Source organism: Dipodomys spectabilis, unplaced genomic scaffold (genome assembly GCF_019054845.1).
Source record: "Dipodomys spectabilis isolate Male_0828 unplaced genomic scaffold, ASM1905484v1 ptg000371l, whole genome shotgun sequence".
NCBI lineage: Eukaryota > Metazoa > Chordata > Mammalia > Rodentia > Heteromyidae > Dipodomys > Dipodomys spectabilis.
In genome coordinates, this window is record NW_024871048.1 from 39,809 (window position 1) to 53,025 (window position 13,217).

The 13,217-nt window shown below is 56.0% G+C and overlaps 1 protein-coding gene across 5 annotated transcripts in view; it reads right to left on the reverse strand.

Moving 5' to 3' along the window:
• The window catches only part of Myt1l (myelin transcription factor 1 like), a 167,006-nt gene that overhangs the window by 22,447 nt on the left and 131,342 nt on the right, over positions 1-13,217 (reverse strand). For all 5 annotated transcript variants that reach the window (XM_042666938.1, XM_042666936.1, XM_042666935.1 and 2 more), the window contains one exon: positions 8,346-8,408. In XM_042666938.1, the coding sequence (XP_042522872.1) occupies positions 8,346-8,408 (63 nt within the window). The remainder of the gene's footprint in view (positions 1-8,345; positions 8,409-13,217) is intronic.

A 13,217-nucleotide genomic window follows, 5' to 3' on the forward strand; every position in this document is an offset into this window, starting at 1 on the left:
CAGGCCAGCTTCCCTCCCCCCTCCCGGCACAGCAGGCTGACCGCGCCCGCCGCGACCACCGGTGGCACCGGAAGGACCTCAGAGTCCTTTCTGCTGCTGGCAGAGGTGCGCCTTCTGAGAACATGGTGCTAAAATGACAAGGCAGCGGCCTGACAGGTCCACCACGGCCCCAGGTTTGAGCCCCCCAGGAAGTGGCCTGTTCTGTCCTGGCGGCTCTGGGGGTGTCCAGGTTCTGTGCTCTAGGGGCGAGAGAGAGGTTCCTGCCCGCTGGAGCTCACGGCCCCGTGTGAGGCTCCTATCAGCACCAGGGTCCATCTCTATTTCCTCTGTGACTCGCGGCCTCCTCCCCTCCCCCCTTCTCTCTCCACTCGCCTCTGTTGTAGGCCCCAGCCTTTTTCTTTTTGTTTTTCCTCGCCAGTCCTGGGTCTTGAACTCAGGGCCTGGGCGTTGTCCCTGAGCTTCTTTGGCTCAAAGCTAGTGCTCTCCCACGTGAGGTGAGCCACAGCCCCACTTCCAGCTTTTTCTGCATATGTGGTACTGAGGACTTGAACCCAGGGCTTCATGCATGCTAGGCGAGCGCTCTACCACTGAGCCACCTTCCCAGCCTGGCCCCAGCCTTTTTCAACACACTTGTTTGCTTTCCTGCCCTGCCCTCCAGTGGTCATCTGTGGAGGCAGGGGTACTCTGAGACGCCACACTTTCCTAGCGTCTGGTGGATAAACAGCTGGGGGATGTACTCGGTTTCTAGAATTCTGTGTGGACATTTGGAATGATCCCAGATTTCCCAAAGAGACACTGCTGGCCACAGTTCACTGTTTTCATGTACGGTCCCAGTATGTATCTACATTTTCACGTGAGATGTAGGTGCTCGACTCACTGAGGACGTTACAGAGGTCACTCGGTGTTGGAGGACGTTACAGAGGTCACTCGGTGTTGGAGGACGTTACAGAGGTCACTCGGTGTTGGAGGACGTTACAGAGGTCACTCGGTGTCATGAGGACGTTACAGAGGTCACTCGGTGTCATGAGGATGTTACAGAGGTCACTCGGTGTTCAGAGTATTGGTGTTTATGGCTGTTCCTGCAGCAGACCCCAGTACTCCAGGGTAAAAGTCAAAATGGAGTCACTTTCATAAGTTCAGGTCCCCAGTGGGAGAGGGCTGCTTCTGTGACCTGAGGTCAGGGATTAGACACCGCAGCACTGTGATCTGTGACCTGTGGTCAGGGATTAGACACCCCAGCACTGTGATCTGTGACCTGTGGTCTGGGATTACACTGTGATCTGTGACCTGTGGTCTGGGATTACACTGTGATCTGTGACCTGAGGTCAGGGATTAGACACTGCAGTGCTGTGATCTGTGACCTGTGGTCAGGGATTAGACACCGCAGCACTGTGATCTGTGACCTGTGGTCTGGGATTACACTGTGATCTGTGACCTGTGGTCTGGGATTACACTGTGATCTGTGACCTGAGGTCAGGGGTTAGACACTGCAGTGCTGTGATCTGTGACCTGTGGTCAGGGATTAGACACCGCAGCACTGTGATCTGTGACCTGTGGTCTGGGATTACACTGTGATCTGTGACCTGTGGTCTGGGATTACACTGTGATCTGTGACCTGAGGTCAGGGGTTAGACACTGCAGTGCTGTGATCTGTGACCTGTGGTCAGGGATTAGACACCGCAGCACTGTGATCTGTGACCTGTGGTCTGGGATTACACTGTGATCTGTGACCTGTGGTCTGGGATTACACTGTGATCTGTGACCTGTGGTCTGGGATTAGACATGGTAGCACTGTGATCTGTGACCCGTGGTCAGGGATTACACTGTGATCTGTGACCTATGGTCAGGGATTACACTGTGATCTGTGACCTGTGGTCAGGGATTACACTGTGATCTGTGACCTGTGGTCTGGGATTACACTGTGATCTGTGACCTGTGGTCTGGGATTACACTGTGATCTGTGACCTGTGGTCTGGGATTAGACATGGTAGCACTGTGATCTGTGATCTGTGGTCAGGGATTACACTGTGATCTGTGACCTATGGTCAGGGATTACACTGTGATCTGTGACCTGTGGTCAGGGATTACACTGTGATCTGTGACCTATGGTCAGGGATTACACTGTGATCTGTGACCTGAGGTCAGGGATTACACTGTGATCTGTGACCTGTGGTCTGGGATTAGACATGGTAGCACTGTGATCTGTGATCTGTGGTCAGGGATTACACTGTGATCTGTGACCTGAGGTCAGGGATTACACTGTGATCTGTGATCTGTGGTCAGGGATTACACTGTGATCTGTGACCTGAGGTCAGGGATTACACTGTGATCTGTGACCTGAGGTCAGGGATTACACTGTGATCTGTGACCTGAGGTCAGGGATTACACTGTGATCTGTGATCTGTGGTCAGGGATTAGACATGGCAGCGCTGTGATCTGTGACCCGTGGTCAGGGATTAGACATGGCAGCGCTGTGATCTGTGACCCGTGGTCAGGGATTAGACATGGCAGCGCTGTGATCTGTGACCCGTGGTCAGGGATTAGACATGGCAGCGCTGTGATCTGTGACCCGTGGTCAGACACCACAGTGCAGCCCCTCTGCCTGGCCCCCACAGCTGGGAGACATGCGAATCCTTGTTGTGCTCCCGCCTTCCAGGAGACCCGAGCTCATGGGCCTCTGCCTCCCAGCCTCTGGCCGCTCGAGCGCTGCTGTTTGTGGGGTGACGTCACACAACCCTGGAGCTGACGTAAGGCCAGTTAGGACCTTTAGTGGCGGTGTCCACCATAGACAGCGCTAAGTGTCTGGGACACCTGCCGTCTGTGGGTGAGAGACAGCCTGGGGCCTTGGTGGCCCACAGCTCCAGATGGGGTGAGGAGAAGCTGCGGGAGCTGGAGGCCGGAGGCCGGAGGCCGGCTTCTATGCCCCGCAGAGGACTCACATGCACAGGCCGGCAATGCTTCTGGGCTGGCCGTCAACATGGGCAGAGGGCAGAGGCAGCACGGGCCGTGAGCAGGCCCAGAGTGGTGGATGCAGCAGCACGGGCCGTGAGCAGGCCCAGAGCGGTGGACGCAGCGGCGCAGGCTATGAACAGGCACAGAGCAGTGGACGCAGTACAGGCCGTGAGCAGGCCCAGAGTGGTGGACGCAGCAGCGCGGGCCGTGAGCAGGCCCAGAGCGGTGGACGCAGCAGTGCAGGCCGTGAGCAGGCCCAGAGCGGTGGATGCAATGCAGGCTGTGAACAGCAGGCCCAGAGCGGTGGACGCAGCAGTGCAGGCTGTGAACAGCAGGCCCAGAGCGGTGGATGCAATGCAGGCTGTGAACAGCAGACCCTAGTCATGAAGACTTTTCCTGTCTCCTGGCTGTCTCAAGCCTGGTGTTTCATTGTCCCAAGATGTCTGCTTACAACAGGACTTAGGATTTTCCAGGGACACAGGAGAGACTGCCCACTTTCAGACGGAGCCCAGGACAGGGTCCAGGACGGGAGGAGGAGTGGTAGAGAGGACGGGGGAGGGGGGCTCCCTGCCTTTGTGTCTCCTGGGCAGGTAGGACAGCAGTGACCCTGAGGAGGGGACGCACATGGTGAGAAGCTACTGCAGGCTGGCCAGTGGCCAGCGCTCGGTGGGCCGTCTCCTGTGCCGGCGGCAAGCACTCGGTGGGCCGTCTCCTGTGCCGGCGGCCAGCGCTCGGTGGCTAGTCTCCTGTGCAGGTAGTAAGCGCTCTGTGGCTAGTCTCCTGTGCAGGTAGTAAGCGCTCTGTGGCTAGTCTCCTGTGCGGGTGGTAAGTGCTCTGTGGCTGGTCTCCTGTGCGGGTAGTAAGCGCTCTGTGGCTTGTGTCCTGTGCGGGTAGTAAGCGCTCTGTGGCTAGTCTTCTGTGCGGGTAGTAAGTGCTCTGTGGCTTGTGTCCTGTGCGGGTGGTAAGCGCTCTGTGGCTTGTGTCCTGTGCAGGTAGTAAGTGCTCTGTGTCTAGTCATCTGTGCGGGTGGTAAGTGCTCTGTAGCTAGTCTCCTGTGGGGGTAGTAAGTGCTCTGTGGCTAGTCTTCTGTGCGGGTGGTAAGGGCTCTGTGGCTAGTTTTCTGTGCAGGTAGTAAGCGCTCTGTGGCTTGTGTCCTGTGCGGGTAGTAAGCGCTCTGTGGCTTGTCTCCTGTGCGGGTGGTAAGCGCTCTGTGGCTTGTCTCCTGTGCGGGTGGTAAGCGCTCTGTGGCTTGTGTCCTGTGCGGGTAGTAAGCGCTCTGTGGCTTGTGTCCTGTGCGGGTGGTAAGCGCTCTGTGGCTTGTGTCCTGTGCGGGTGGTAAGCGCTCTGTGGCTTGTGTCCTGTGCGGGTAGTAAGCACTCTGTGGCTTGTGTCCTGTGCGGGTGGTAAGCGCTCTGTGGCTTGTGTCCTGTGCGGGTGGTAAGCGCTCTGTGGCTTGTGTCCTGTGCGGGTGGTAAGTGCTCTGTGGCTAGTCTCCTGTGCGGGTGGTAAGCGCTCTGTGGCTTGTGTCCTGTGCGGGTAGTAAGTGCTCTGTGGCTTGTGTCCTGTGCGGGTGGTAAGTGCTCTGTGGCTTGTGTCCTGTGCGGGTAGTAAGCGCTCTGTGGTTTGTGTCCTGTGCGGGTGGTAAGCGCTCTGTGGCTAATCTCCTGTGCGGGTAGTAAGTGCTCTGTGACTAGTCTCCTGTGCAGGTAGTAAGCGCTCTGTGGCTGGTCTTCTGTGCAGGTGGTAAGCGCTCTGTGGCTTGTGTCCTATGCAGGTGGTAAGTGCTCTGTGGCTAATCTCCTGTGCGGGTAGTAAGTGCTCTGTGACTAGTCTCCTGTGCAGGTGGTAAGCGCTCTGTGGCTTGTGTCCTATGCAGGTGGTAAGTGCTCTGTGGCTAATCTCCTGTGCGGGTAGTAAGTGCTCTGTGGCTGGTCTTCTGTGCGGGTGGTAAGCGCTCTGTGGCTAGTCTCCTGTGCGGGTAGTAAGCGCTCTGTGGCTAATCTCCTGTGCGGGTAGTAAGCGCTCTGTGGCTAGTCTTCTGTGGGGGTGGTAAGCGCTCTGTGGCTAATCTCCTGTGGGGGTAGTAAGTGCTCTGTGGCTAGTCTCCTGTGCGGGTAGTAAGCGCTCTGTGGCTAATCTCCTGTGGGGGTAGTAAGTGCTCTGTGGCTAGTCTCCTGTGCGGGTGGTAAGCGCTCTGTGGCTAATCTGTGCGGGTAGTAAGCGCTCTGTGGCTGGTCTGTTTCTGAGGCTGTGCCAGAAGCCAGGCATGGGCATCAGGAGCAGGCAGCCTTTGCTGGGAGCTTTGTGGCTGTGGAGCCTGGCCCAGGGCCTTGAGGTCCGTTCTGTGTGTGTGTGGTGCTGTTGGAAGGCCAGTGGGCAGTGGTTCTGCGTGGGGGCATTCCTGGAGAGTTCACGCTGACCACGAGGAAAGAGAAGACCCAAGGCAGGGTGGGGAAAGATGTGCACAGCAGCCCGAGGAGAGGTAGGGCTGCCTGCGTCTGCCGGGCAGCAAGCCTGCTGGAGACGGAGCTGAAGTGTGTGGCCTGGCGTCTCCCTGCTTTGCTGAGGACCAGGCGCTGGGGAACCCTGCCCGGTGGAGCGCAGGAAACGTCACAGACTCCGTAGATGTTTGTTAAAGTCATGGGAGGAGTTCCAGATCAGAGGTGGAGATGGAAAGCTGCGCCATCATTAAGAAACGCCCTTTGTAGCCCCCAAGGGCTCAGGGTCCAGCTGGAGGCAGAGCTCAGGCTTGAGTTCCAGCTTTTCTTCACTTCTGAGTCTCAGTCTCCTTGGTGTCAGACGCAGTGGGCTCACCTTTGGTGGGCAGGAAGGGCAGGCCTGGCGGGCCTGGACAGCTCCGGCACGAGGAAGAGCAAGCCTGCGTCCTCCACGGCCCCAGTCCGGGATCAGAAGCGTCCTGTGGGTCAACCGTTTGTCCAGAGCGGCATGAGCTCTAGGTACCAGGAGGGCTGGAGAGGGCTCTGCGGCCCCGGGGCCGGGGTGCGCCTTCTGGGACCTCACCCCTCACCGGCGTGCACAGGGGTGCAGGGCTCTGGGCTCAGCAGGCGACGCACTGCTGCCTGCGTGGACTGGTCCAGGTGGCTCCTGCAGTGTGTGGGCCCAGCTCGAGCTCCCGGGAGGAGTGCCAGCGTGGCAGGAAATTCTCTGCCGTGCCAGGGCCGCTGGAGCGGGCCTGGGGAAGGGCGTCTGTGTGCTCTGCGCAGCCGATTCACACGGACCTCTGCTGGCGACCCTGGGCCTGTCTTTCTGTTGACTGAAGGTGACGCGTTTGCATAACAAAGTGTCCAACCGCATCGAACGCCAGAATTAGCAATATTTCAATGTACTCTATCTCCTATAGGCCAAAACCCCGGCAGGGCTATATTTGCCCCAAACGAAATAAAATTTACAATCCTCGGGTCACTCAGTCCAGTGCAGATCGTGTGTCATACGGGCGGACGCACATGCACACCCACCTCAGCCTGCATCGGTGTTGCATTTATGGCTGTCTGAGAGTTTTCCAACGCAGCTTTAGCTGGCCTCTTCAGTTATGACCCCTTCTAGCCCTCCCCAAGGCTAGCTCTAAATATATTCCAGTAACACAATCATGCCATGCAAAATCACAACACTCCAAAACACCTAAGAGACATGAATTATAATATGTACACTCCCTTATGACTAAACTTCTATGACACCAAAAAAGTCAAGAGAGGAGCAGACACTGGACTTGACAGAGCCCTCCAACACCCACTTCCAGCTGTGTAGACTGACAAAATGCTACAAGCACTAGCTGTGTGAGGATGGAGGTACTGATTTCCTAGGGTATTAGAATAAAAACCAGTACAGAATGTGCTTGGCTTTTTATAGTTATCTCAAGTGTTACTGTTCCATAAGCTAAATAGTCATCTACCCTGGAACCCTTTTTGGACTGGACTCACTGGGTCCTGCGTGCCCAGAGGCCCAGGGGCAGCCTCTCCCGAGCCCCGCCTGCGGATGGAGACCCCGGAACTGCATAGTGGACCCTGGTGCCTAAGACAGGCCCTGCCACAGAGAATTATCGGCCCCCAAAGGCCTGCGGTGGCCAAGAGCCTGGGCCGGCCACTGCGCAGAGCTGGCCACAAGTCAATTCCTTCCGTACTCTTCCCCAACACACACCGCTTCTGCCTGACACCAGCACATGGTCCAAGCAGAGCTCCCGAGTGACTGGACAGGACTTCAGGGGACAGGAAGCAAGCAGTGCGTCCCCAAGGCCAAGCGCTCGTGGCCCGCATCCAGACAGGCCCAACCTCACCCCAGCTCCGCGCCAAGATCTGGACACTCAGGCAGGAAACGGCTGGCAAGACGTCTCCACGGCCAGGCTGTGCTCGGGACAGCAAGGTTTCCTGACTTCTGACCCTCACTGAGCTCCCTCCCGTCCTCCCTCCCATACTTCCTCCCTCCCTTCTTCCCTCCCTCCCTCCCTCCCTCATCTCCATTCCTCCCTCCCTCCCTCCCTCCCTCCCTTCTTTCCTTCCTTTTGCCTTCCCTCTCTCCCGCCCTTCCTCTCTCTCTTCCTTCCTTCCTCTCTTTCTTCCTCTCTCCCTGCCTTCCTTCCTCCCTTTCTTCGTCCCTCCCTCCCTCCTTCCCTTCCTCCCTCCCTCCCTCCTTCCCTTTCTCCCTCCCTCCTCCCTCCTTCCTCCCTCCCTCCCTCCCTCCCTCCTGTCCTCCCTTTCCTGTCTGAATCCCACTCCTTGCTTGCAGGCCCTGTTTGCTGTCTTTGAGGAATCAAGTGTGGGCTGGCCTCCCTTCTTCACGGGGAGGCTGGAGAGCAGAGGTCCCCAAACCTGTCTCCAGTGGTTCCCTTGAGCACAGCCAGGCTTGCCATCTTTAGCGAGCGTTTAGATACTCTCTTCACTACACCACGAGTTCCTTTCCAGTCTCTTCTAACACGGGGCCGTCAGGAGAGGGTGTCTGTACAACGCTCCCCACATGGCAGGAGGTGAGGCGTTCCTCACCCGGCGGCGCCTCCGTGTCTACGTTGGACTCTTCCCTTGCTTTGGGAGGCTGGGGTTGTTACAGGGAACCCTTTCTGCAGCATTCGGCTTTGTGTCCTTGAATAACCACGGCGCAGCTCTGCGGCTCAGATCCTAATGCTACGGATAAGCCCCACTGGGAATGGCTGCCTCTCCATAGCTGCTCTCAGAGATGTCACCCTTCTCCTCCACGCTTTCCATTTGGAGAGAAGTCCTGTTGTAAGACTAGAAGTGTTTCCCTGGGGGTGCCAGTGCCCCAGAAAGACATCTGGGGTGTCCTAGGAGCACAGCGGCTCGAGGAGGATGCTAGAATCCAGATTCTCAGCCTGCTGGAGCCAACTTGGCTCCAGCACCCACTCCGAGAAGAGCCCCCATACGCACCTTCGATGAGAAGCGTAGTTGCCAGTGATGTGTCCGGAGCCATCGCAGCCAGGCGTAGGGCACCTGGAAGTAGAAATGCAGACAGGGAAGCTTACTTGGAGGGAGTGTGGATCCTGGGCATTTAGCTTTCCTCTTCTCCAAAAGGCCAAGTCTTTCCGCTCAGCCTGGTGGCTGAGAGAGGCTGGCTGAGCTGGGAAGTCCCCAGGCACACCACTGCTTCCTCCCCGACAAGGCCTTGCCACAGGGCCTTGAATTCTGCAGCTACTTCAGACTCCATGGTCTCTGGGACGTCTGTCTAGCGTCCGTGGTCATGAGGCTGTGGATCCCCGCATACCCATCCCCTCCAAGTACCCACTTCCTTCCCTTGTTATTTAGGTTTGTCACAGGTGTGTGCTCACACCAGTCCATACATGAAGCAGGCTAGCACATGGAAGATGCACACCCTGCTGGGGTACGGTCGCACAGATCTTCCACTCCCAAGCTGTGCCGTCTCCTCCCCTCCCTGACCAGCCGGGGCCCCCGGCGCCCAGCAGCCTGAAAATGTACTCATCGCCCCTGGACCCCTGAAGTCTTCCCGTTCACCACGTGAGGGCCACGTGGAAGGACCCGGACTCCAGGCCGGGGGCTCCCGCTTGCGTGGGCACAGCAGGGCCTGGTCTACCTTCTCACCACAGCCGCCCCAGGGCTGGCGCAGGAGACAGAGTCCCGGCCGCTCTGCCCTCCGAGTAACTTTTAAACTATGCCATTGGGGAAGAAGCAGAAAGCACGACACAAACACAGAGCTCTTTCACTGCTTTTCTTCCACAATAAAGGGGGAAAAATTAAGGGACAAAATTCAGAAAAGAAATTATCTTTCACTTAAATTAGTGAGGCTTCCTCAATAACCAGCGTGAAGTGATTGAGTAAAATGACCACCTAGGACTAAGGCGTAAGCTATGCATTCTCTGAATTCCTACCCCAGGAGAGCCTGAATGGCTGGGCTGCTGCGGGGGGGGGGGGGGGGGGGAGGGGGGGCACGGGGGGGGCGGGCAAAGGGCAAAGGGCAAAGGCCGCAGCCTCCAAAGATCTCCCATTCCAGCTCTGGGCTCTCTCCAGGCCGAGTGTCCTGGAGCAAGGCAGGGAGCAGGCCTAGGACACATCACAAGGATAAGAATGTTGAGTTGGATATTTGGGTGTGTTAAACACTGAGGCCATTTTCAGTGTTCAGAAGTTTTCTAATTTCCCTCCCACCAGCCCTAAAAATGGGAATGTGATTCAGAGCAGAAGATATTGGTATCTTCCCTATCATGTCCCACACGAGGCCCGAGCCATGGGAGGGTAAAAACAGGAAAGGAAGGGAGCGGAAGAGGCCGTGTGCTCCTGTGGGTGCTCCGCTCACCAGGACGGGGAGACTGGATTTTGCTGGGGAGCAGAGGGAACGTTAGTTTTCCAGCAGCAACTGAGCCCCAGTCCTGTGCCGTTTCCTGACATTCACACTTCAGTCCTAAGGCCACGTGGGCAACAGCTCAGTACTTCCTAAATAAGAACTTACATGACTGAAGCCGATTTTCCAAATGATGCCACAGGTGTTCAGCCCCTGCCGGGATGCTTACTGGTAGAAAAACTTGGGGGTATTATTATCATTGTCACCAACATAATGTCTGGTGTGGAAATGTGTTTCTACCAGCCTATGTTCAAGGAAAATGATTCTTAAACTCTTCCTAATTTAAGCACCTCTTAAAGGTGACTTTGAAATTTACTCACTTTAATAGGAGACCACATTTTGCATGCCCTCTTTTGGGTGGAGCTGCTCAGATTCAAGGTGAGATATTACAACCAGAATAATGCAATGGGGACCAGATTTTACTACCTATAAAAAGGAGTCAGTTTTGTGTAATTCATCATTTAGTAAGAAAAGAGGTGTTTAAATGTCATTCTCCTTCATGAAAACAACCAAAAAACTCACAATCTTATTCATTTTCTGTTTTTTCTGTGTTGGAAAAACAGCACAGGAAAGACGTTTTTCTTTCTCTCAAGAGTCGCTCTTATTTTCAGGTTTCTAACAGGGCAGATGGGTCTGCACCCTGGCTCTGGGGCCTGCCAGGCACCGAGACTGTGGGGCTGCTCGGCTGCACCAGCGTGTGCTTGGATTAGAAGGGATTTGTGAGGCGGAAGCAGGGGAGAGGCTCTCCCCTGAATCCTGGGAAAGAGTGGGGCTGCCAGCTGTGCGTCCCGTGGCCTCACTGCGGGCACAGGTGAGCCGAGGCTGCTGATTGCTCCGAGTCGCTCTTCAACGTCTCGTCGCTAGGTGGCGGCCTTGGACTGTGAATGACGGCTCCAAGGCCGGCTGTCTCCTCAGCTCTCAGGCATTCATCTCTACGTGATTCTCAAGATGTTGAATCTTTTAAAACCTCAGATGGACATATAAATTTCCCAGCTTTTAGGAACCTCAACGTTGAAAAACCACAAACTTCGGCAGTCATGAAAGAATGAGGATTCGCGTGACCGGGGAGCTCACTGGCCGGGGTGGGACCGGCCCTGTCTACGGAGCACATCTGGCCCACGAAGAGGGGCCCACGCGGGACAGTCAAGGCCCCGTGGGTGGATGGAATTGGAGGCAGCCTGTGCTCACAGCTTGGGTTTTGCAACGGCAGAAGAGACAGGCTGGGTTTCCATGGAAACAGCCCTGGGCTGGCTCTCAGTGCAGAAGTGCGGAGGCCACGGCGGCTGCTCCAGGACCCTGGCTTTCCTGACAGCCACTGCCAGCGACAGCACCTGGGCTATTCTAAGCTCCTGTCTTCGAGGATGTCAAGTTGTGTTAAACAAAGCATTGGCTTCCCCTCTTTTCTACTCCAAAGGCACTATGGGCAAAAACACAGAGAGGAAACGATGAATAATCTATGCTTGCTGCCTTGCAGATAGATTTGAGGCAAAAATATCCTTGATCTTTATCTCTGTTTCGTGTTTACTTTGATTGATTAAGCAATGTGAAGAGAAGATAATTTTGGCAATGCACAGCGCCATCCAGCTGGGAAAATGGGTCAAGAATGGTGATGGAAAATCACAGCACAGGGTTCTAAACGGTGCTTCACTGGGATGGCAGGTGGATTCAGAGGAAAAGTCTTAACAAGAACAAGAACAAAACCGTCAGCAGCAGCCAGACGGGAGCTCTAACCTTGGGCTGGGACCTTTCCAGCCAGGCAGCGGTGTCTCTGTTGCCGCTGTGGGTCTGAGGCCCTTCATTAATCACTACTAAAGAAGCACTGACTTTGGTAAGAATCACCGCTGACCGCTGGGTGGCTAGGTAGGGAGCAGATGTACCTGAGCAGCAGAAGCTAATTTGATGTTGTGAATCAACTGCGTAATCAGAAAACCATTGACTTGTGCGTCGCACACCTCTGGAAGACAGAGCACTGGCCGACACCGCTCGGGTCTGCCTGGACCTTGTCTGTCCTCAGAGGACGCAAACCCTCTGCCCAGCACCATTTGGTCCCCCTTTTATAAATCCCACCCCAAATGGACACAGTGCAAATGGGAATGTTTATCTACTGGCCTAAGCCTTATTGGATAACTTTGTAAAAATGTCTTAGAAACATTTCCTCGATGTTCTCTCCCTCGTCCAAGGAAAGGAAACCTTTCTTGAGGATTAAATCAATGCTCAAAACGGTGTAAGAAGTGCCAACTATGACACTGTGTGGATGGAGTGCTCTCTGGCAGAGTGACCGGAGCTGCCTGGGGTGGGCTTCCGCGGACCCACGCCGGGCTGACCACTTCCTAAGCCAGAAACTGCTGGAAGAGTCCAGAATGCATCTGGCATGGTTTGCAGGGGTTGCATGAGCCCCTGTGCTCTTGATGGACACAACATGGTGAACTGTGAGTCTTCAGGGCTGCCCGGAGCAGTGGGCCACGCCAGGGCTGCTGGGAAGATGCCTCGGGGGCAGGCCCAGACCGGGCCTGGGTGAGTCTGACCTCTCACACCCACCGGGCCAGAGAGAGCCGTACCATGCCGCAGACCCCACAGGCAGCACAGCAGGCAGCATCTGGATGTGGCACAGACGTCTGGTTCTGAGAGAGGCAAGTGCTCGTTTTAAGACTTATAGCAAAAGCTGCACACACTGCTGGCATGGCTGAGCTTGGCCTGGACCAGGCTCCGCTGAGCCTCCTCCAAGGCTGGCCTTCGGAGAAGCTGACGGGCTGGCGGCTGAGATGCACGGAAACACGGGGATGGGGTAATGAACAGGTGCCGGGCAGATGGACTTTGCAGACTCTGATGGATGTCACAGAGAGCTGCTTGAACAGACTTTTTTTACTCTTCTTTGTTTTGGGGTAACCCTATGTCAACAAGTATAAATAAAACAAAAAACTCCACACTGAGTTAGTGCCTTAAAATTTAAAAGAAATTATACAAAGTGGAATTGGAGGTGAGGGCTCACATGTAGCGTGTAGCGTGTATAGCAGTGTGAGGAGCTGAGCCGAGGGCTCACGTGTAGTGCGTAGCATGTGCAGCGGTGTGAGGAGCTGAGCTGAGGGCGCAGCATGTGGCGTGTAGCGTGTGCCGCGGTGTGAGGAGCTGAGCCGAGGGCTCACGTGTAGCATGTAGCGTGTGCAGCGGTGTGAGGAGCTGAGCCGAGGGCTCACGTGTAGCGTGTAGCGTGTGCAGCGGTGTGAGGAGCTGAGCTGAGGGCTCAGCATGTAGCGTGTAGCGTGTGCAGCGGTGTGAGGAGCTGAGCCGAGGGCTCACGTGTAGCGTGTAGCATGTAGTGTGCAGCAGTGTGAGGAGCTGAGCTGAGGGCTCACGTGTAGCGTGTAGCGTGTGCAGCAGTGCGAGGAGCTGAGCTGAGGGCTCACGTGTAGCGTGTGCAGCGGTGTGAGGAGCTGAGCCGAGGGCTCAGC